General features: G+C 50.3%; 1 protein-coding gene across 1 annotated transcript in view; it reads left to right on the forward strand.

The window, feature by feature from the left end:
* The window catches only part of bphl (biphenyl hydrolase like), a 39751-nt gene that overhangs the window by 9658 nt on the left and 7781 nt on the right, over nt 1-22312 (forward strand). The window contains exons 2-5 of the mRNA XM_078539543.1: nt 8680-8780; nt 14204-14370; nt 15714-15867; nt 21689-21820. Of these exons, the coding sequence (XP_078395669.1) occupies nt 8680-8780; nt 14204-14370; nt 15714-15867; nt 21689-21820 (554 nt within the window). The remainder of the gene's footprint in view (nt 1-8679; nt 8781-14203; nt 14371-15713; nt 15868-21688; nt 21821-22312) is intronic.

The raw sequence follows: 22312 nt of genomic DNA on the forward strand, positions 1-22312 counted from the left end.
CTGAGCCAGAAGGTCTGTCACATTAACCCTCTGCCAGCTCTGAGATGGTCAATCAACACGGTAATGTGTAACTTACCATCGCATCGATGTGCTTGGGTTCCGTGTGCATTTGTCAGACAGTTGGAATGAAAATGTGGAGGTCTCAAATGCGATCAGAGCGAGGCTCTGAGACATCAGATGTGCACTCGCTATTATCACCGACTGGGGTCCGTAAGGCCCAGATAGAGTGTCATTTTCTTTTGGGCTCACAAATGCAACAGCTAGACAGCAAGGAAACTGGGAGACTCCAAACAGAGGCATGGTCAAGAGTGATTGACAGGTATCTGACTGTGCTGCTCCGGAGGCTTTCATGGTCCACTGGTGAGCTGAAGTGCAGGCTCACATCCATTACTCAGGGTTACAGATGACTGCGTCCTAAAGATGTATCTATCGCTCGGCATTGAGTATGACGATGAGGCCTGACCACTTGTCTTGCCTGAACAATTGCCTGTGCGGAGATACCACAGTGCGGATTCAGAATCAACCTTACACATGAACGCGAGAACCACTGAGTGATGATTGTCCTACTTGAGGCGCCTTGCCAGACTCAAGGTATACTGCCATGAGTGCACTGAGGATTGCAGTGCTGCTCCTGGTCCTTGAAGGATGCTTGAAGAGGCTGCCCATCTCAAATCTGTGCACAAAACACCACGTTGCAGTTATAATCCCATAACGGAAAGGCCACGTGCTCCTGAGGCGGCCTTACCTTCCAAGGATGAGGACATTGTGAAGCAAGATTGTCACTCCTCACTCAGATGGATGTGCAGCGTTGACCTGGTTAGGACCGCGACCAAGGTGGACCCAGTATGGACAGCCCTGGTGAAAGAGGCTTACATGAGCTATTATCATCTTCATTCTGGAACCTGGTGGCTATAAGCTTGTCATGCGCATGCCTGCCTCGTCTGGCCTGAGCTATGGCCACTTACCCTGAAGCTTCAATTTTCTCGCCCTCATCGAACTCCACACTCTTGACATCCTCATCGTCGGAGGAGATGTGCAGCTCCTCCATCTCTCATCTGGCAAGACATCCCCACTTTGGAACATTAGAGTGCAGCAAGCCACGATGGGGAGAGTGCTGGAGTGCGCTGCCTGACCTTTCCAGACTCGAAAACGCATCTTCAGGATGTCAGTGGTCTGCTCAATGACCATGTTGCAGAATAAGCAGCATTGCGCCTCTCCTCAGAGGCACTCCGGCTGCCGAACGGGCGTCATCAGCCTCGTCTTTTGCAGGTAGCCTGTGTCACCAAGGAGCCAACCCTGGATGTGCTGAGGGCCCTTGAAGATTTGTGGCATCCGTGAGTAATTCAAGATGTACAAGTCGTGGGATCTTCTAGGGTATCTCGCCCATACCTGCATAATCTGCTACTGGTGGTTGCAGACCAGTTGTACGTTGAGAGAGTGGAACCCTTTCCTATTGATGAATTGTAGTGTCTGCTGCCAGGGAAAGCCATATGAGTGCGGTCGATGGCACCCTGCACCTGTGAGAATCCAGAGATCGCTGCAACCCTTGCAGCTTGGCTAGCTTCATCCAGCGAGAACTGGATGTAACTGTGCACCTTGCTAAATAGGGCCCATAATCACTCGGATGCATTTGTGAGCAGATGCTTGAGAAATCCCATTGAGGTCCCCAGTGCAACTTTGGAACGAGCACTCACGAAGAAGTTCAGAGTGCTGGTCACTTTGAGAGCCACTGGCAATGGATGGCCCTCCCCCCACCAGGTCCCTAAGGCATCAACACCTCCTGGAGAATGTGGCAGGTGTGAGCCACCACATCCCTAGTCATGTGAAGGTGTCTATGGCACTGTCTCTCGCTCACCTGGAGGTATGAGAAGCGTCTTCTGTACACCCTTGGTCTTGCCGGATGCTTCCGCTCAATGGCTCTGTCATTCTCAGCTTCTGGGTCTTGAGGATGCTCTGCTGGCCCTTGTGATCAGGGGGAGAGTCTCCCCTTTGCCTGGCCTGGTGGTGACCAGCCCTTCTGCTCAGTTGCCTGATTGCCAGGATTAAGGCAACGTTACCTGCTGCATCCATGAGGCACTCGTGCTGGTGTCTGTGGAAACACTGAATAGGAACATAAGCCTGCAATGATCACCTTGCAGTAGCTAACTAGGGAGTCATTGTGGAGCCTATGGTTCACATTCATCCCAGCCGTTCCATCCTCACTGAGTCCCTTGGAGCGCTATTGCAATCTTCTGGATCACCAGTAGGGGACCTAACCCCTCCAAACCTCCCCCCATCCCCACCCAAACAAACGACACAGGAAGGACTGGGCTTTGGCACCGGGGCTTGGATCGAGTTTTGCCAGGTAAGAGAAGCCTCAGTCAGGGCACTGTCTGACTGTTTTTGTTTGAATTACACAGCAGCCCCAACTTGCACTCATGTTATGAAAGTATTGGGGGTAGGTGGGGGGAGGGGTGGAGGTGGGGAAGGGGGCGTTCAAATCCTGAACCTGCCGGCTGCAAGGTTTAAAGGTCTTTTGGCCATTAGGGATATGCATTTTGGCCCATGGCCCCTTTTCAAGTTGGTTCCTTCTGACACTCAGGATTTCCCATGAGAAGGACAAAGGGGTTTTGGAAGCCAATCCTAAAATGGTCCCAATTGGGTTTATACTCCCACAAGGATGCACAAAATGAGTTAGGTGCCACATTCCGTAAATTGACATTAGACTGCTCCTACCATGTCTCAGCTGTGCCTTCCTCTCCATTTACAAAAGCATGTAGTCCTGACCCCTCCCCGTCTTGAGGCCCAATATACTGCAACATACTGAGAACCCCCCACCCCACCCATGAAACCATCAAGTGTTCCCCCCCACCCCCCAACATCACCTGTTCCCCATCTCCAGGCTGCAGATGCCTCCCCTGAGCGTGACTGTTCTCTCTGCAGCCCAGTATCAAGGCACCAACCCCGCACCCCCAGATTGATACGTTAGAGAGACCGGCCACGTCCAGTGCACCATGCTGGGCGCGACTGACACAGGACTGACAGGTCCTCCTGCTCCCTGGACTGGGACCAGGAAAGGCGCCCCAAGCACAGCCCTCTAAATTGTGGCACAGATCCTCAGGACTAACAATGCTTTATGGCCCCGACTATCTATTGCCCAGGACTGTCTATGCTTTGTGACCCCGGCTACTTGTTGCGCAACCCCCCAGGACTGTCTATGCTTTCAGGCCCTGTCTAATTCTGCCTCCCCCTTCATGTGTCTGTGTGCCCTCTTCCCCAGTCTTCCCCCTCAGTTATGTGTCTGCGTGCTCTCATCCCTAGTCACCCACCCCCAGTCAAGCCTTTGCCCTCCAGTCCCTGCCCTTGTCTCCGTCTTGTCTCACCTCGCCCCATTCAAGCTTTTGCCCTCTAGCCTCTTCCACCCACATACACACACACACACACACCTCCCCCCCACCCCAGCCTTCCCAATGGTCTCACAGGGTAAGCCTTGGCTCTGACCGCGCCCCCCAACGAGTTCCACTGGTCTCGCCTGCGCAGCCTTGGCATGGAGAGGGAGCAGCCGTGAGTGCTGCGCAGTGAAAGGTAGGTGAAGGTACCTTGAGGTCACGAGCAAAGTGGTGCTCGCCAGGCGTACGCTACTTATATCTGGCCGTGAATCATGCCGGTGTAATTAGCCGCCAGTGTGGCCTTTTGATCTGGAGTAGGGGGTGCAATTCTGGTGAGCTGGCTTTTTAATGAGCATTCATGATATTCAAATACATTCAAACGCAGTTCCTAACATGGCCCAGCAGGCTCCCAACCCGACATTAAAGTCAATAGCTGAAAACTGCCAGCCTTTTTTAAACGCCGGTGGGAAACTAGCTTTTGGCCGATCTCCACATTTTCCCATCTCGCCCACCATGACCCCTGCTGCTGGCGGGAGCGGGAAACCCCGCCTCACGTTGGCTGATACTGTTAACCATTCTCTCTCCTCCGAATCTGTCCCTCTCTCCTTGAAAGCTGCTGTGATCACCCCTCTCCTCAAAAAACGAACGCATGACCCCAATGTCCCATCTCCAACCTCCCTTTCTTCTCCAAAGACCTTTGAATACCACCCGTTTTTTCCCAGAACTCCATGTCTGAATCCCTTCAGTCAGGTTTCCATCCCTGCCATAAGACTGAAAATGGTTCTTATCAAAATCACAAATAACACCCTATGTGGCTGTGACAAAAGTAAACTTCCCCAACCTGTCTGCAGCCTTTGACATGGTTGACCATACAACCTGCCTCTCCACTGGCATCCAGCTGGGTGGGACTGATCTCACCTGATTCCATTTTTATCTGTCTAGTCAGAGTGTCACTTGCAATGGCTTCTCTTCCTGTTCTTGTGCCATTATGTCTGGTTCCGTCCACAATCAATCCTTGCCACCACCACCATCAGTTTTCACTCGTTCGCTGACAACACTCAGTTCTAATTCTCCGCCACCTGTCTCAGCTCTTCCACTGTTGCTAAATTACCAGACAGCTTCTCCAACATCCAGCGCTAGATTTCCTTCAATTAAATATTGGGAAGACTGAATCCATTGCCTTCATTCCCCGCTACAAACTCCACTCCCTAGTTACCAACTCCATCCCCGCCGCCCCCCCCCATGCCAAGCGTCTGAGACTAAACCAATTTTGGAGTCATATTTGAGCCCGAGATGAGCTTCTGACCTCATATTTGCGTCATCACTAAGACCGCCTATTTCCACCTCCATAACATCACCAGACGGACCCCTGTCTCAGCTCATCTGCTGCTGGAACCTTCATTCAGTCCTTTCTTAGCTCTAGACTTGACGATTCCAATGCCCTCCTGGCTGTTCTCCCACATTCTCTTAAACTTTAGATCGTCCTAAACTCTGCTGCCCACATCTTAACTCGCAACAACTCCTGTTCTCCTATCACCTCTCCACTTGCTGACCTACATTGACTCCTGGTTAAGCAGCGACATCATTTTAAAAAAATTCTTACCCTTGTTTTCAAATCCCTCCAAGGCTTTGCACCTCCCAATCTCTGTAATCTCCTCCAGCCCCACAATCCTCCCTGATACCTGTGCTCCTCTAATTCTAGACCCTTGAGCATCCCCAGTTTTAATCGCTGCACGATTAGCGACTGTGCCTTCAGCTGCTTAGACCCTAACCTACAGAATTCCCTCCCTACACCTCTCTACTTCTCCGTTTTCTTTTAAGACACTCCTTAAAACTCACCTCTTTGACCAAACTTTAGGCCATCTGGCACAATATCACCTCACGGGGTTCGGTGTCAAATTTTGTTTCTTGACTCCCCTGTGAAGCACCTTGGGATGTTTTATTAGATTATAGGTGCTATATAAATACAAGCTGTTGCTGTTGAGAATCAACAGACATGTAGACCACAGATTTAGCAGGATTAGAGGGCACACACATGATGCACAATTCAAGCTTTATTAAGAGATATAAACTAATATAAAATATATACACATTTATTTCCTATTTAAAAGACATGTTCTGTCACTATTTAATATAGATTTTTACAAATCTATATTATGTTATCTATTAATGCAGCTTGTGTCTTATTTGGCCGTCCACCAGTCTATGACGCACAATCGTGTTTGCAGCTCCCCACTCCCACCATGGGGGAGACAGTGGTGTAGTGGCAGTGTAGTAATGGTGCAGTGATAATAGTAGTAATGTAGAGTCCCAGGCTAGTGTTCCGAGGACATGCATTCAAACCCCACCAGGGCAGCTGGTGCAATTTAAAATTCAATGAATAAATCTGGAATTATAAAGCCAGTTTCAATAATGGTGGCCATGAAACTATCACCGATTGCTCTAAAAACCCAAATGGTTCACTAACGTCCCGTTAGGGAAGGAAATCTGCCGTCCTTACCTGGTCTGGCCATGCAACCCACAGCAATGTGGTTGACTCTTAACTACCCTCTGAAATGGCCAAGCAAGTCACTCGGTTCAAGGGCAATTAGGGATGGGCAACTAATGCTGGCCTTTGCCAGCGACGCCCACACCCCATGAAAGAATAAATACGAAAAAGAAAGAACCTCATAGTTGCCATAGGAACAGACCGCTTTCCTCTATCCATCGTACCACTGGTGCAGGCTGAGGGGATTTGCTTCATTTATGGTTAGATAGCAAATCTTAGAACGATTGGGGAACTCAAGTTGCTTGGAGCTTCGAACGTTCTCTACCGCCCTGGCTCAGTGACTGGGTGAAGTTGGGTGAAATTCCAACACTACACATGACCATCAATAGTGGGAAAGGGTAGTTGTTGTGTAAGATGATTACATAGACAGTTTTCATTTTAAATTTGGATACTTATAATTTGTAACAGATAAATTGACAATTGTAAGAAAAAAAAATGGCAATACGCGGTATGATGGATTGTACGGAGACATAAGAAGGGGAGAATTTACGGGGTGGCAGGATAGGAGGCAGGAGGCAGTGGCTTGGTCGGTCAATTTAGCCACAGGAGGAGGCCGCTGGTTGCTTGGAGGCAGCCTCTAAGTGGCTTCCTGGGGGTTGGAGGGTGTTGTTTGGTGGCAGGGTGGGGGTGGGGAGGGCGGGGGGTGGGGGGGTGTCCATCACATATGGAGGCTTGATAGCCTAAAGAAAATACCCATACCACGGCGCAGGTGGCCTCCCCCACAGCCCGACACCACCGCTGGAGGGGTTTCCCTTTCCCCTCCAATCTGTCTACCTGGCCACGGCTGAGGAAACAAATTTTTTCCTCCCCTGCCGGGGTGCCTCAAAATGGAGTTACCCTCTCATTCTCCTGAAGCCTCGGCAGCAGCAGCCACGTCTACTGGTGGTGCTGCCAAGGCTGCCAAGCTGCTGGCCCTGGGATTGGTCTGGCAGCATGGGAAGCCAGCCCGCTGTCCTTAATTGGATGTGGTGGAGGGGGGGTGCCCGTGCTGGTAGTGGCCAATTAAGAGACCGCTTACAGGAAGTTGGCCACCACGGTCCCAATGCCCAACTCCTGCGGGCTTGAGACTTGGATTTGGTCCCAATATTGAGGCTTACCCCTGCCAGTAAAATCCCAGCCAAGATTTTCATGGAATACATATGTAAACATATATGCAGATATTTATATATGAATGAAAGAAACAACTTGTACTTTATATAGAACTACTCATGACTTCAGGACGTTCCAAAGCACTTTTCAGCGAATGAAGAACGTTTTGAAGTCATTGTTCTAATGCAGAAAACACAGTATGCGGTATGTGCACAGCAAGAAGGTAAAATGATCAAATAATCTGTTGTTCAGCGATGTTGGTTGAGAGATTTATGGATCGAAATTAGGAAACACTCCTACTCACAAAGAGCGGTAGAAGTTTGGAACTATCTTGCACAATTGTTGGATCAATTGTTAATTTTAAATTTGAGATTGGGAGATTTTGTTAGCGAAAGAGATATGAGGTAAATGTGGGTAAGTGGTGTTAGGTCACAGGTCAGCCATGATCTCATTGAATGGTGGAATAGGCTCGAGGAGCTGAATGGCCTTCTCTTGTTCCTAGGTTGGACACTAGGGAGACCTTCCCTAAGCTTCCTTGGAATACCTCCTGACTCCCCAAAGCCTGTCCACCGTCTACAAGGCACACGTCAGAGTGTGATGAAATACTCTCCACTTGCCTGGATGAGTGCTCCAAGAACATTCAAGAAGCTTGGCACTATCCAGGACAAAGCAGCCTGCCTGATTGGCACCACATCCACCACCTCAAACATTCACTGCCTCCACTACCGACGCACAGTAGCAGCAGTGTGTACCATCTACAAGATGCACTGCAGGAACTCACCAAGGCTCCTTAGACAGCACCTTCTAAACCCATGACCTCTAACACCTAGAAGGAAAAGGACAGCAGATGCATGGGGACACCACCACCTCTTAGTTCCTCGCCAAGCCACAGACCAACCTGATCTGGAAATATATCGCCATTCCTTCACTGTCATGGGGTCAAAATCCTGGAACTCCCTTCCTAACAGCACTGTGGGTCTACCTACACCACATGGACTGCAGCGGTTCAAGAAGGCAGCTCACCACCACCTTCTCAAGGGCAACTAGGGATGGACAATAAATGCTGGCCCAGCCAGCGACACCCACATCCCATGAAAGAATAAATTTTAAAAATAGTGCCACAGCATCTTTTACATCCACCTAAACAGGCAAACAGGACCTCATTTTAAATATATAAATATATATATAAAAATATATATGGGATGCTTTATTATATTTTTATGAAATTGAACATGCTGATCTTTAAATAAAAACAGAAAATGCTGGAAAAACTCAGCAAGTCTGACAGCATCTGTGGAGAGAGAAACAGAGTTAATGTTTTGAGTCTGTATGACTCTTCTTCAGAGCTGAACAGAGGTAGAAATGTGATAGATTTTATACTGTTTAAGAGGGGGTGGAGCAGGTGGGGAATAGCTCAGGAGAGATTGACAAAGATGTCACCCACCTTAAACAGTATATATGTCGCTCCCTCTTGAACAGTATAAAATCCATCATATTTCTACTACTCTTTAGCTCTGAAGAAAAGTCACATGGACTCGAAACGTTAACCCTGTTCCTCTCTCCACACACGCTGCCAGACCGGATGAGTCTTTCCAGCATCTTCTTTTATTTCGGATTTCCAGCATCCGCCGTATTTTGCTTTGATGCTGATTTTTTAATTTCTTTTTGTTCTAGCACAGTAACATCTGCAAAAAAGGAAGTTAATGGGGTCCACCTCCATTACCAACAAACAGGAAAGGGAGATCATGCCCTCCTGCTGCTCCCTGGGGCACTGGGTAAGTTCACGGCGTTGCTCATCTTTTGATTTGATTTTTATGCTCTTGTAGGATCGGAATTTAACAAAAGTCTTGCCTTAACTGGTTGGGTTAGTGATAACATTGCAAATTTTATGGTTCTTCCATCTACACATCTACTATTTAAAAAGTCCATAATTACGTTTCAACATCAACAATTAGTTGCATTTATATAGCACCTTTAACATATTGGAGCAGCACAAAGCACTTCACAGGAGCGCTATGGAACAAAAATGACCCTGAACCGCATAAGGAGATATTAGGGCAGACAAGCAAAAGTTTGATCATCGAGGTTTGCTTTAAGGAGTGTCTTAAAGGGTGAAAACCAGGTAGAGAGGTGTAGGGAAGGAATTCCAGAGCTTAGCAAATTGGCAGCGAATTGGCCAGTGATGGTGGAGCGATTAAAATTGGAGATGCCCAAGAGGCCAGAGTTGAAGGAGTGCGAAAATCTTGGAGGGTTCTGAGGCTGGCAGAAATTACAGATATAGAGTGGGGCGAGGCCACAAAGAGTCTTGAAAACAGGGATGAGAATTTTAAGATCAAGGCCATTACTCACCAGGACCCTGTGCAGGTCAGTGACAGCAGGAATGATGGGTGAAGACGATTTTGTGCGATCCAGGGCACGGGCAGCAGAGCTTTGGGTGACATCAAGTTTAAGGCGGGTAGGACATAGGAAGCTGGCAAGGGGCATTGGAATAGTCAGAGCTAGAATGAGGGTTGAATGATTGAAGGTTCCAGCAGCAGATGTGCTGAGGGAGGATGAAGTCGAGCGACATTACAGAGGTGGAAATAGGTGGTCTTAGTGATGGAGCATATGTATGGTCAGAAGTTCATCTTGGGGTCAAATGTGACACCAAGTTTGCAAACAGACTGGGTTCAGTCTCCAGCAGTTACCAAGAAGAAAGATCGAGTCAGTGGCTAGAGAGTGGATGAGGACTGAAGATAATGGCTTCAGCACCTGGTAATATGGCTAATCCCCACACCCCATTAAAAAAAACCTTGACATCGGTGTTTTATTTAATACCAAAAACACCTAAAAAAAGAGTAAATAAAAACAGAAAATGCTGGAAAAACTCAGCGGGGTCTGTGGAGAGAGAAACAGAGTTAACATTTCAAAGTCCGTATGACTCATTATTTCCTAATAATCTGTGCAATTTTACTATTAATAATACTGGATTATGTTTTGGGGCTTGCTTATAGAAAGCTACAGTACAGAGTCTGCTTTAGCAGCAGTATTAATGGTTGCAAATCATTGCCTAGGAACAGGTCACAGCTGCAGTACAAAGTGACTAGAAAAAATTAAAAATATTTGCTCTTATTTTTACTTTTCTACCGTGGGAAGCCCTAAAAAGAAAACCCAAAAGTGACCAGGATAAACACCAAAAGCTGAAAAGTGTAGCAACGATTCAACTTTGTTTTTTTAAACTTCCGACTGGAGTATTGTGGCTACTCAGGCAGCCATTTTAAATGTGCCTGAGCTGAATCGTCTGCTGGCTGACTGTGTTTTCATGAAACCCGACAGCTATAAACCATCCCAACCACGATGGGCGGAATCATCCCAGATTTGCACCAAGTGCGTTAGCAGGTGGGTGAAACGATGTTTTCGGCGATGGCTGCAATGGCGGCTTTTCACGCCGTATCGTCCCAAACCCATCGCGTTAACTGTGCATTCCTGGGAAACGCGCCATTTCCATGGCGGGCGGGCTTTCACTCTTCCGTCACGCCATCACCTCGCCGCTTCATCACGTCAGGCGCCATATTTAAAGTGCCGCACGGATACCTCTCGGTGCACTCCTCAAATTGCAAGGCACAATGGAGGAGTCCGTCTGCCTTCAGGCTGAGGTGATAGCGCCGGCAATGCCAACGCACCAAGGTCAATACTGGTAGGATGGCTGCCGCCATGGAGACCTTGGTCCAGGACGTCAATCCTGCACTGCTGCGCGGGCTGAACTCCATCACCGATGCCTTAGCTGGCCTCCAACAGTGTGTACGCGAGAGGGGTGTGGGGCAGCCCGATCTCACTCCAGCTACCCCTTCTCCTCAAGGAGCCAGCCAGGGGCCCTTGGGCACCCATAGGGAGGACAATCAGCAGGTATTCACCTAGGGCCATCCATCCAGGTGACTCTGGGAGTGCCCAGCACATCTGAATCCCCTCTTCCTGTGACCTCAGCAGCTACAGCTCCACAGGCCGAGGAGGGTCCCTGAAAGCAAACTGGGGCCCTCCAGGTCTCAGCTCTCCAGAGGATGCCCGCCAAGGGCATCACAGGCGGGGAGTAGCAGTTAGCAGGCTGCCTCCTCCTCTGCTGTGGATGGCCGGGGAGCACCAAGGCATAGTGGCAGAGTTAGGAAAGTTAAGAAGATGTAACTCTTTCGAGTTATCAACAGATCGCATGTAACTCTTTCGAGTACATTCACAGTTCTTGGTTTCCGGGAGTGGGACATGAACCCACAACCTTCTGACTCAAAGGCGAGGGTGCTATGAACTGAGCCACAGCTGACACCTCAAGAAGATGTAGTTGCACAGCCTGGGCATGGGTGCTAATCACGTGTACATAATGTTCACCATTGTTAATAAACTCCCAAGAATGTCTCCCTGCCTATGGCTCCTTGTTCTGATGAGCAGTGTGTATGTCACTCAGATGTGAAACCTTTCTGCACAAGATAAAGGCAGGTGTCTCAGTCCAGGGCCTCTTCCCTGTGCTTTGTGCAGCCTTCAGACCAAAGTGGTGGTCCAGCCTCACACTACATGGACACATTACTGATGCCTGCACCTCGATGATACCTGTCATTGCTGCCAGAATGTGGTGGGCAGGTGCTACAGAGTTCCGTCATTCTCTCTGTGTGCTCTCAGCATCTTTGAGGTGGGGCTGGCCCCCATCTCATCAGCATTTGTGACCAGTGACATTCTGTTCCTGAAGGGCTCAGGTGCTAAAGGCAAACAAAGGATCAGATGTTTATAAAGATACTTGGCTGCGTCTCTATGGTATGACCCTGATCATGGAGAGCAAGTGAGCTGCCCTTGGCCAGATAGAGTCAGACATTCTCAGAGGCTATGTGAAGATGATGGTCACGCACCAGCTGCACATTCAGTTGATGTAGTTGACCGCTTGTTGCGACAGGGATCTGAGCATCATATGAGTGCACCCTGTACCTGTGGGAAACCTGAGAACTGGGCAAATCCAATCACTAATGCATTCTGGATCTCTTGGTCCCGGGTGAAATGCACAAAGTTGTGTGCCCTGGTGAAGATGGCATCTGTGAGCTCATGGATGCATTTGTGGGTGGAGGCTTGTGATATCCCATAGAGGTGACCTGTGGAGCCCTGAAAGGAACCACTGTCGTAAAAATTGAGCCCCGCTGTCACTTTCATGGTCACGGGCAGTGGATGCCCGCCATGTCCCCGTGGCACCAAATCCTGCAGCAGCTGTCAGATGTGACTGACCAGTTCCCTAGACATGGGCAGTCTTCAGCGACACTGGTTGTCGGTCATCTTCAGGAATGAATGGCAGTGTCTATAGACCCAGGGACTACCTAGATGCCAACCAACAATGGCTCGCTGTGGCTCTTCAGCAACGCGTGTGGGAGTCCCAGCTGCCCCTCCTTCCTGAGGGTGCTGCTCCTCCCTCTGCACAGCCAGGCGCCTCCATCGATCTCTTCACCGTTGCCTCCGCTCTCTGTACGTCATGATGTTGTCTTCCTGCAGGATGAAACGGAGAGACACATGGGATAACTTGGGAGTTCTAAGAACCTCTTCTGATTAAGTCTGAAGGCCCCTTAATGCATTCTCGCATCCTGGAGAGTTCTGGCCACCACTTGGATGGCCAGAGATTAGTGCGCTGCATGGCTGCCCGAAACCTCAACCACCTCCGCCCCACTCCACCTGACCGATTGGCAGCAGCTTTGCCTATTGGACTGCATGCTGTACTCTCAGCTCAGGCGCAGGCATTCTCCTAACCCACACTGCAAGGCTGCACTGTTAGCTTGAACCATGAGGGAGACTGGTCCAAACTGGGATGATGACATTGTAAGGGGCTGTGAGCACCTCCACCAGTGACTGCTCCAAGGCCAGCTTTTGCAAGGAGGTTGTACAATGTGCCCAGTCGTCCAACTGTTCTGCAGTCCACTAAAACGCTCATTAGTTTGCAGTCTGTGCCTGAGGGGTGAAAAGCTCTGGAGCACTTGGTAGCATTTTGATGCCTCTGCTTGCTTGAGTGGGCAGATAAACTAGAGACCCGACTCCACGCATGTCGATGTGGCTGTGTCAGAACTGTCTCAGCTGCAGAGGAATGGTCACTTTACACAAGGTTTCCCTAATGCGTGGCCGCTTCCCTCTCCCCTACCCCACATGTACTTGTGCACTACCTTCAACCACAGGGCAGCCCTTACTGTACACAATACTCCAGTTGAGGTCTAACGAGTTTCTTATAGAAATTCAGCATAACCTCCTTGCCCTTGTACTCTACGCCCCTATTAATGACGCCCAGGATACTATATGCTTTATTAACTGCTCTCTCTGCCTACCCTGCCACCTTCAATGATCTATGCACATTATACACCCAGGTCTTTCTGCTCCTGCACCCCCTTTCAAAATTTCACCCTAATTTTATACTGTCTGTCCATGTTCTTTCTACCATCACCTCACACTTCTCCACATTGAACTTCATCTGCCACCTATCTGCCCACTCCACCAACTTGTCTATGTCCGTCTGAAGTTCTACAATGTCCTCCTCACAGTTCACAACACTCCCAAGCTTCATATCGTCCACAAACTTTGAAATGGTCCCCTGCACACCAAGATCTAGATCATTAATATATATCAGGAAAAGCAAGGGTCCCAATACCCACCCCTGGGGAACTCCACTACAAACCTTCCTCCAGCCCGAAAAGTATCCATTGACCATTACTCTCGGCTTCCTGTTTTCCAGCCAATGATTCCGTGTGCCGTCCTTCATACGTTTAAGCAGCTACATCTCACTTTGTGCTGCTGGGTAGAAGACTGACTAGGCATTTGCCTCCCCACCAGCTGACCAGGGTCTAGTGAACCCTGCTGAAGGTGCACTTAAAAAGCTGTTGGGTGGAACAGATGATGAACAATCCACCGGGAAACTGGTAAAACCAACAAGCCTGGGCTGATACCTGACAAACAGGCCATGGAACAGAAATTACTGCCTGTGGGATGATGCCCAACGAGAAGTTAATGAGAAAACTGACAGATCGGGAGGGGATAAAAATCTATTTTAGCCATTTAGCTAAAGAGCACAGTGTGTACACATCGCTTGGTGCATGTTTTATCACTCGTTGCTCCTCTAAGTATTATAGAACTGTAAGTGCAGCACTAATGAAAGCTGTCACTCTATGTGGATTTGGAAGAATGGGCAGATTTATATATCTGGTTTCTCTTTCAGGAAGCAGTCAGACTGATTTTGGACCCCAGCTTAAGTCTTTGAACAAGGAACGTTTCACGGTTGTTTCCTGGGACCCTCGAGGCTATGGACACTCCATCCCTCCGCAGCGAGAGTTTCCTTTGGATTTCTATCACGCGGATGCAAAAGATGCTGTGGATTTAATGCAGGTTTGTGCGTAGCAGAAACGTCCTAAACTCCCCACCTCTGTGCTTCCCGTGGTCATACTTGGGCTCGGCACAGGTCTCAGAAGAGCAAACTTTGGATTTTGATGGAATTAGTAAAGTTCTGTGGCCGTGAGACACAGCCCAGTGTCTGTGCACAGTTGTTGCTGGTAATGTCGTTGAGAACATTTTGGATTCGTGCGACTCCAAACAGCATTCTCTGAAGTTAGTTGTTTTGTTTCTATCTATACCTCGCCTCATAACAGATAGCAATCCAAAATTAAAGGAGCGGAAGAAAATTCAGTAAGATAAAGTGAAAAAAGAAACGGAAAATAGAAGTTAATAGAACTTAGGTATATTATTTCAATAATAAAATGAAAACTGTTATGTACACCCAGCAGAGTTTTTCCATTTTGTATCAGAATTTAAAACTATTCATCAGCCAGAGAGTGGGTTAGAGTCTGAAATGCACAGCCTAAGAGTGTGGCCAAGGCAGATTCAATCGAGGCCTTCAAAAGAGAATTGGATAATTGTTTGAGAGGAAAAAATGTTTACGGGGATGCAGGGAAAAGGCAGGGAAGTGGGACCAGGTGAGTTGCTTTTGCAGAGAGAGAGCTGGCATGGCCACAATGAGCTGAATGGCCTCGTTCAGTCCCGTAACCATTCCATAAATTCTGTGGTTCTACAAAACCTTTATGAACAGAGGAATGGAGTTCAAACGCAGGGATATTTTGCTGAACTTTTATAAAACTCTGGTTAGACCCACAACTAGAGTATCGCATTCAGTTCTGGTCACCACACTGCAGGGCGTGAGGGTCCTTGAGAGATGGTGCAGAGGAGATTTACCAGGAACGGTTGCAGGGATGAGGGGTTTTGGCTACAAGGTTAGGTTGGGAAAGATGGGGTTGGTCTCCTCGGAGCAAAGGAGATTATGGGGAGCTTTGATGGGAGGTGTACAAGGTTATGACAGGTTTGGATAAGATAGACAAAGAAAAGCTGCTCCCATTAGCTAATTGTACCAGGACTAGGGGGACACAGATTTAAGGCTTTGGGAGAGAGATACAGGGCGAAGGTGAGGATGAACTTTTTAATGCAGCGAATGGCAATGACCTGGAATGCACTGCCTTAGAGGGTGGTGGAAGCGAAAACAGTCAGTGATTTCAAAAGGAAATTGGGTGGGCGCTTGAGGTAAATAAACTAGCAGGGCTACAGGATTAGCGCAGGAAGATGGGACTGACTGGATTGCTGTACAGAGAGCTGGCATGAACCCGGTGGGCTGAATGGTTTCATTCTCTGCCACAATGACTCCATGTCCATTATCATATGGCATTCTTGTCCATTCTTTCCAGGCCCTGCACTTCCAGAAATTCTCCCTTCTGGGTTGGAGTGATGGTGGAATAACAGCTCTCATTGCAGCCTCGAAACACCCCAGCCTGGTTCACAAATTGGTGGTGTGGGGCGCAACTGCCTTTGTTACTCAGACAGACATAAAACTTTATAACGGTGAGTGTGTTTATTTGGTGGCTTTGTAGGAAATGCTCACTGACAGTAATCCCACACCCTCCCCCAAACACAACGCACCCCCCCACCCCCCCACATCGCCTCTGCACCACCACTTACCTGAGGGCCCGAGATTCATTTTCTGAGACGGGCGAGCCTCTGGTGGAGGTACCTCAGGCATTGACATCTCGTCGAACCTGTTGAAGTGAAGCCTGAGGCCCACTTTCGAATTGGCCTCTGGCTCCTGGTTGGGGCCTGTACACGCTGGGCCCAGTTTAAACCTCCCTCACAGCAGACATAGCTATAATTTTAGACAGGTAATTCTAGGCTTTTGCGTTAGAAAAATCCTTCTTAGTGTCAACCTGTTACATTAACCGAAATTCCCTGCGGTTGATGAAACAAAATCAGTGACTGGCAGTTGAAAAGTGAATTGTTTTACTTTTGAAAGCACAGGGCTTATATCTTACTCTTTCATTTATCCTCGTGATTTTTTAATCCCATTTGGACCCCCAAGATCAAGGCTCCCCAAACTGGGGGTCGTGACCCCCCCCCAGCGGGGTTGCCAGATGAAATTCCGGGGTTGTGAGCTCTGAAGTAGCCATGGCTGTTGTGGAGCTCTGACTGGATGTTAACAGCTGTGAGGCCCTTTTAAATCCTCTTCTTTTTTTAAACGATTCTTGGCCTAAATGGCCAATGCTTGAGGTGTGATTCCAGGTCAGAGAAAAGGTACATTTCTAAAAATCCCTGAAGATTTAACACTCCACCCCCTGCCCCACCCCCACCCCCACCCCCGCTCTCACAGGCCCCTCCCCTCCCCCACTCTCACAGGCCCCTCTCCTACCCCCACTCTCAGAGGCCCCTCTCCTCCCCCACTCTCACAGGCCCCTCTCCTCCCCCACTCTCACAGGCCCCTCTCCTCCCCCGCTCTCACAGGCCCCTCTCCTCCCCCACTCTCACAGGCCCCTCTCCTCCCCCACTCTCACAGGCCCCTCTCCTCCCCCGCTCTCACAGGCCCCTCTCCTCCCCCGCTCTCACAGGCCCCTCTCCTCCCCCCACTCTCACAGGCCCCTCTCCTCCCCCACTCTCACAGGCCCCCCCTCTCCCCCACTCTCACAGGCCCCTCTCCTCCCCCCGCTCTCACAGGCCCCTCTCCTCCCCCACTCTCACAGGCCCCTCTCCTCCCCCACTCTCACAGGCCCCTCTCCTCCCCGGCCCTCACAGGCCCCTCTCCTCCCCCACTCTCACAGGCCCCTCTCCTCCCCCCGCTCTCACAGGCCCCTCTCCTCCCCCGCTCTCACAGGCCCCTCTCTTCCCCCACTCTCACAGGCCCCTCTCCTCCCCCACTCTCACAGGCCCCTCTCCTCCCCCACTCTCACAGGCCCCACCCCACCCCCACTCTCACAGGCCCCTCTCCTCCCCCACTCTCACAGGCCCCTCTCCTCCCCCACTCTCACAGGCCCCTCTCCTCCCCCACTCTCACAGGCCCCTCTCCTCCCCCACTCTCACAGGCCCCTCCCCTCCCCCACTCTCCCAGGCCCCTCCCCTCCCCCACTCTCACAGGCCCCTCTCCTCCCTCACAGATCCCCCACTCTCACAGGCCCCTCTCCTCCCCCACTCTCACAGGCCCCTCTCCTCCCCCACTCTCACAGACCCCTCCCCTCCCCCACTCTCACAGGCCCCTCCCCTCCCCCACTCTCACAGGCCCCTCTCCTCCCTCACTCTCACAGATCCCCCACTCTCACAGGCCCCTCTCCTCCCCCATTCTCACAGGCCCCTCTCCTCCCCAGCTCTCACAGGCCCCTCTCCTACCCCCACTCTCACAGGCCCCTCTCCTCCCCCCACTCTCACAGGCCCCTCTCCTCCCCAGCTCTCACAGGCCCCTCTCCTCCCTCACTCTCACAGGCCCCCCTCCCCCACTCTCACAGGCCCCTCTCCTCCCCCATTCTCACAGGCCCCTCTCCTCCCCCACTCTCACAGGCCCCACCCCACCCCCACTCTCACAGGCCCCTCTCCTCCCTCACTCTCCCAGGCCCCTCTCCTCCCCCAACTCTCACAGGCCCCTCTCCTCCCTCACTCTCCCAGGCCCCTCTCCTCCCCCCACTCTCACAGGCCCCTCCCCTCCCCCACTCTCACAGGCCCCTCCCCTCCCCCACTCTCACAGGCCCCTCTCCTCCCCCATTCTCACAGGCCCCTCCCCTCCCCCACTCTCACAGGCCCCTCTCCTCCCTCACTCTCCCAGGCCCCTCTCCTCCCCCCACTCTCACAGGCCCCTCTCCTCCCCCCACTCTCACAGGCCCCTCTCCTCCCCAGCTCTCACAGGCCCCTCCCCTCCCCCACTCTCACAGGCCCCTCTCCTCCCCCACTCTCACAGGCCCCTCTCCTCCCCCACTCTCACAGACCCCTCTCCTCCCTCACTCTCCCAGGCCCCTCTCCTCCCCCCACTCTCACAGGCCCCTCCCCTCCCCCACTCTCACAGGCCCCTCCCCTCCCCCACTCTCACAGGCCCCTCTCCTCCCCCATTCTCACAGGCCCCTCCCCTCCCCCACTCTCACAGGCCCCTCTCCTCCCTCACTCTCCCAGGCCCCTCTCCTCCCCCCACTCTCACAGGCCCCTCTCCTCCCCCCACTCTCACAGGCCCCTCTCCTCCCCAGCTCTCACAGGCCCCTCCCCTCCCCCACTCTCACAGGCCCCTCTCCTCCCCCACTCTCACAGGCCCCTCTCCTCCCCCACTCTCACAGGCCCCTCTCCTCCCCCACTCTCACAGGCCCCTCTCCTCCCTCACTCTCCCAGGCCCCACCCCACCCCCACTCTCACAGGCCCCTCCCCTCCCCCACTCTCACAGGCCCCTCTCCTCCCCCCACTCTCACAGGCCCCTCTCCTCCCCCACTCTCCCAGGCCCCTCTCCTCCCCCACTCTCACAGGCCCCTCTCCTCCCCAGCTCTCTCAAGTTTCCACTGCCCCTAACCCCACCCCCACCCACTCTCTTCTCCCACTCGCACAGCTCCCATTGAGGGGTGGTGGGCGGGGGGGGGTCACTGCAATTTTCAATCCTCAAAATGGGGTCACGGTGGCGAAAAGTTTGGGAAGCGCTGCCCTAGAACATGCAGCTGCTGCGGCCTAGAAGGCGATGGTTAACCTACGGCTCCTCCACCATATACTGGGCGTGAGTCAGCTGAAAGGAAATTTTCGATAACAGTCCATTGGAGAGGAGCAGCTGGATCTCCTTCCAGCTGCCCAAAATCAGGTGATGCAGTGGAGAACCAGTGAAAATTAGCTTGCGGTGGGGGACGGGACTTCTCATTAGACCCCTGTGCCTAAGAGTGCTCCTTCAGATACAGGAATACCAGCTGCCTTCACCCTTGTCTGCTCCGCCACCCTTCAGTGACAATGGGAAGTGATGTCAGGGAAACCAGTCTGATCCTGGTTAAAACCCGCAAAGCGGTGGAGCAACGACTGCGAATGGCCCAGAACAGGATCTGGTCGTGTTCACCTCCCCCCCCTCTCTGCACTACAGTGTTTTCCAATAGGATTTGGATGCTTGCCAAACCCGCCGCAATCAGGTCACCATATTCATCACACGATACGAAAAAATATGCAAAGGATGGCGTGAATCTTGCAGCAGTCTCCTAGAGGCGGGGTGAGGAGAGGGGCCTGTGAACTGGGGTTGAGGGACAGGGCTAAAGGGGAGTTATAGTGGGCTTTGGATGTACCTACACTACGTGGACTGCAGCAGTTCAGGAAGGCAGCTCACCACCACCTTGTTGAGGGCAATTAGGGATGGGCAATAAATGCTGGCCTAGCCAGCGACGCCCACATCCCATGAACGAATATTTTAAAAAACTTCACCCTGACAGCAGTTCTGTCAAATAATATTTTTAGTAACAGGAACAGCATCCAGTTGTGGCGCAGCAACTTAAATATCTCAGCATGCTTTCACTTCCTTCAATGGCCAACTCTTTACGATGTATGTTAATGGAACAAGGGTACCGTCTTTTAATGTTAAGGGTTGTTTTCCCTGCAGGGTTTTTCTACTTACTTTTAACATGGCCACGAATTGCATTAGACAAAGCCTGAAACAGTGTCCCCTGTCAAATAGACTGCCGCAGGCTCCAAATGTCCTCATGGCCTGATGAAGAGCATCAGTTCACCACAAGACTGTGACCGATTCACCACAGGGTGAGCGTATTGTACAGCGCTGCTCTCCCGCTCCCATGTCTGCTCCAAAAGTAGCCACCCCTCATTCAGCATCCCTCGTTCACTTTATTAGTGAGATCTATGGAAGGCTGCTGCCCCCTTTAGCAGTGGCTCCTCCTGCTCCTCATGAACAAGGTAATGGGCGTCTCACTGCAGCCCTGCCACATTTCTCTGCCTGTTAGCGGCAAGCTCCTGTCCGTCCCGCTACATCTTCATTGAGATCTGAAACCACACCCCCCAACCCCCAAACCAAGTTTGGGATGGTGAGAAAAGAATCTTGCCCCCAACCCTGCTCCAGCAACACAATGGAAGTAAAGACTTGCATTTATCTAGCGCGTTTCACAACCACAGGACATCCCAAAGTGCTTTACAGCCAACGGAGCGATTTTCGAAGTGTAGTCACTGTTGCAATGCAGGAAATTCAGCAACCAGTTTGTGCACAGCAAGCTCCAACAAGCTGCAATGTGATAATGACCAGGTCATCTTTTTTTTGTGATGTTGATTGAGGATAAAAAATTGGCCAGGACCTCAGGGAAAACTCCTCTGCTCTGCTTTGAAGCAGTACCATGGGATCGCTTATATCCAATTGAGAGGGATGACAGGACCTTGGTTTAACATCTCATCAAACGATCCAACAGTGCCGCACTCCTGCAGTACCGCACCGGAATGTCAGCCTCGATTCTTTTTTGCGTGCTCGAGTTCTGAGGTGGGTCTTGTGACTCAGAGGCGAGAGTGCAGTCCACTGAGCCATGGCTGGAACAACTCAATAAGGGAGAGCCAACCTGGTGGGTCTAATGTTTTTCCTCTTTGTTCATCGTCTCCCCCTAATGCAGATGAGACTGGGAACTGACCTCAACTGAGCGATCAAACCCGAATCTTTCTTTTCCACAGCACCGTTCTAACTAGTGTACTCACTTGGAGTTTTAGCCTGACCACCCTGTTTCCAAAAACTTTATAGCAGTTCACTGTAAAACTAGGTCAATTCAAAAATGTTGTAGAAGCGTTATTATACAGTGTTATTGCACAGCTGCATTTAATCTTAAAGCCCTCAATCACAATCTAATGCTTTTGGACTGCTAATGTAAGACATTTATAAAATACCACTGCCTCACCTTGCTTGCTGTGAAAACTTTTTCCTTTTAGACTGGGAATACTGAATAACAAATTTGTTCCCTAAGCAGTTTGGACATGAAATTCCACAGGGGTTATCTCACTCTCCGCCCATAATGATGCCAAGTGGCAGAGGCTGGTCCTTTATGATAATTGGATACTAAGCCAGATGATGAATTTATGAAACTAGATGCAAATCTTTTTCTTGATAATTGGTTTCTTTACAGAATGCAGCATCACATACGTCTGCCTCCTACCTACCAAATGTAGTGTCCCAGCAGTCTCTCTTTATAAGTACTCTAAGTACTTAATTAACCAGTGCCCTTCACCTGCCTACCTTAGTATAATTAGCTACCATTAACACTTTATATCACTTCTCTGGTGATTCCATTGTTTTCCCAACGAGGTTACAATGGGAGACTGGGAAAACTGCCTAGAATCTTCTTCCTGTTACTTTGTGATAGCATTATTTGCCGTTGTATCCAGCATACTGATCCTCACCAGCTCTGCTTAATTCCAGCTGTTCGAGATGTCTCACGGTGGAGCGAAAAGATGAGAAAGCCCATGTTGGAGATGTATGGGGCTGAATATTTCGCTAAGACCTGGGCTGCCTGCATAGATGGCGTCAGTGAATTTCTAAAAGAAGCAGATGGTAAGATCAGCGAGGGAAATGAAGGTGATGTAGGATTTGAAAGATCAGGAAATGCTGATTTTTAAATTGCAAAAGCTCGAGGTTTCCTATTAAGCTGTTGCAGTAAAAATACAGTTTGAGCCCTAGTACACAAGCAAAATAATGCACTTTCTGGAAATCAGAAATAAATACAGGCGATGCCGGAAGTATTCGGCAAGTCAGGCAGCATCTATGGAGAAAATCAGAGTTAATGTTTCGGGTCAATATTCTTTTGTCACAACTGATGAACTGGTATTCTGACAGTATCAAAGAGCACACAAAAACACAATGGACCAAATAACAACCTCCTTGCTATACATTTCTGCAGACCCGTGAGGCTTAGGGTTGATTCCTAGCCTGCAATGAGTTTAGCTACAAAGTTGGTGTAAATGTAAAATTGGAAAATTCGTTTCCTGTTTTCACACGGTATCGTTGTGAATTTTTACTCCAAGTATTGTAGTGATTTTCATTTTG

This window comes from Cetorhinus maximus, chromosome 3, assembly GCF_964194155.1.
Source record: "Cetorhinus maximus chromosome 3, sCetMax3.hap1.1, whole genome shotgun sequence".
Lineage (NCBI taxonomy): Eukaryota > Metazoa > Chordata > Chondrichthyes > Lamniformes > Cetorhinidae > Cetorhinus > Cetorhinus maximus.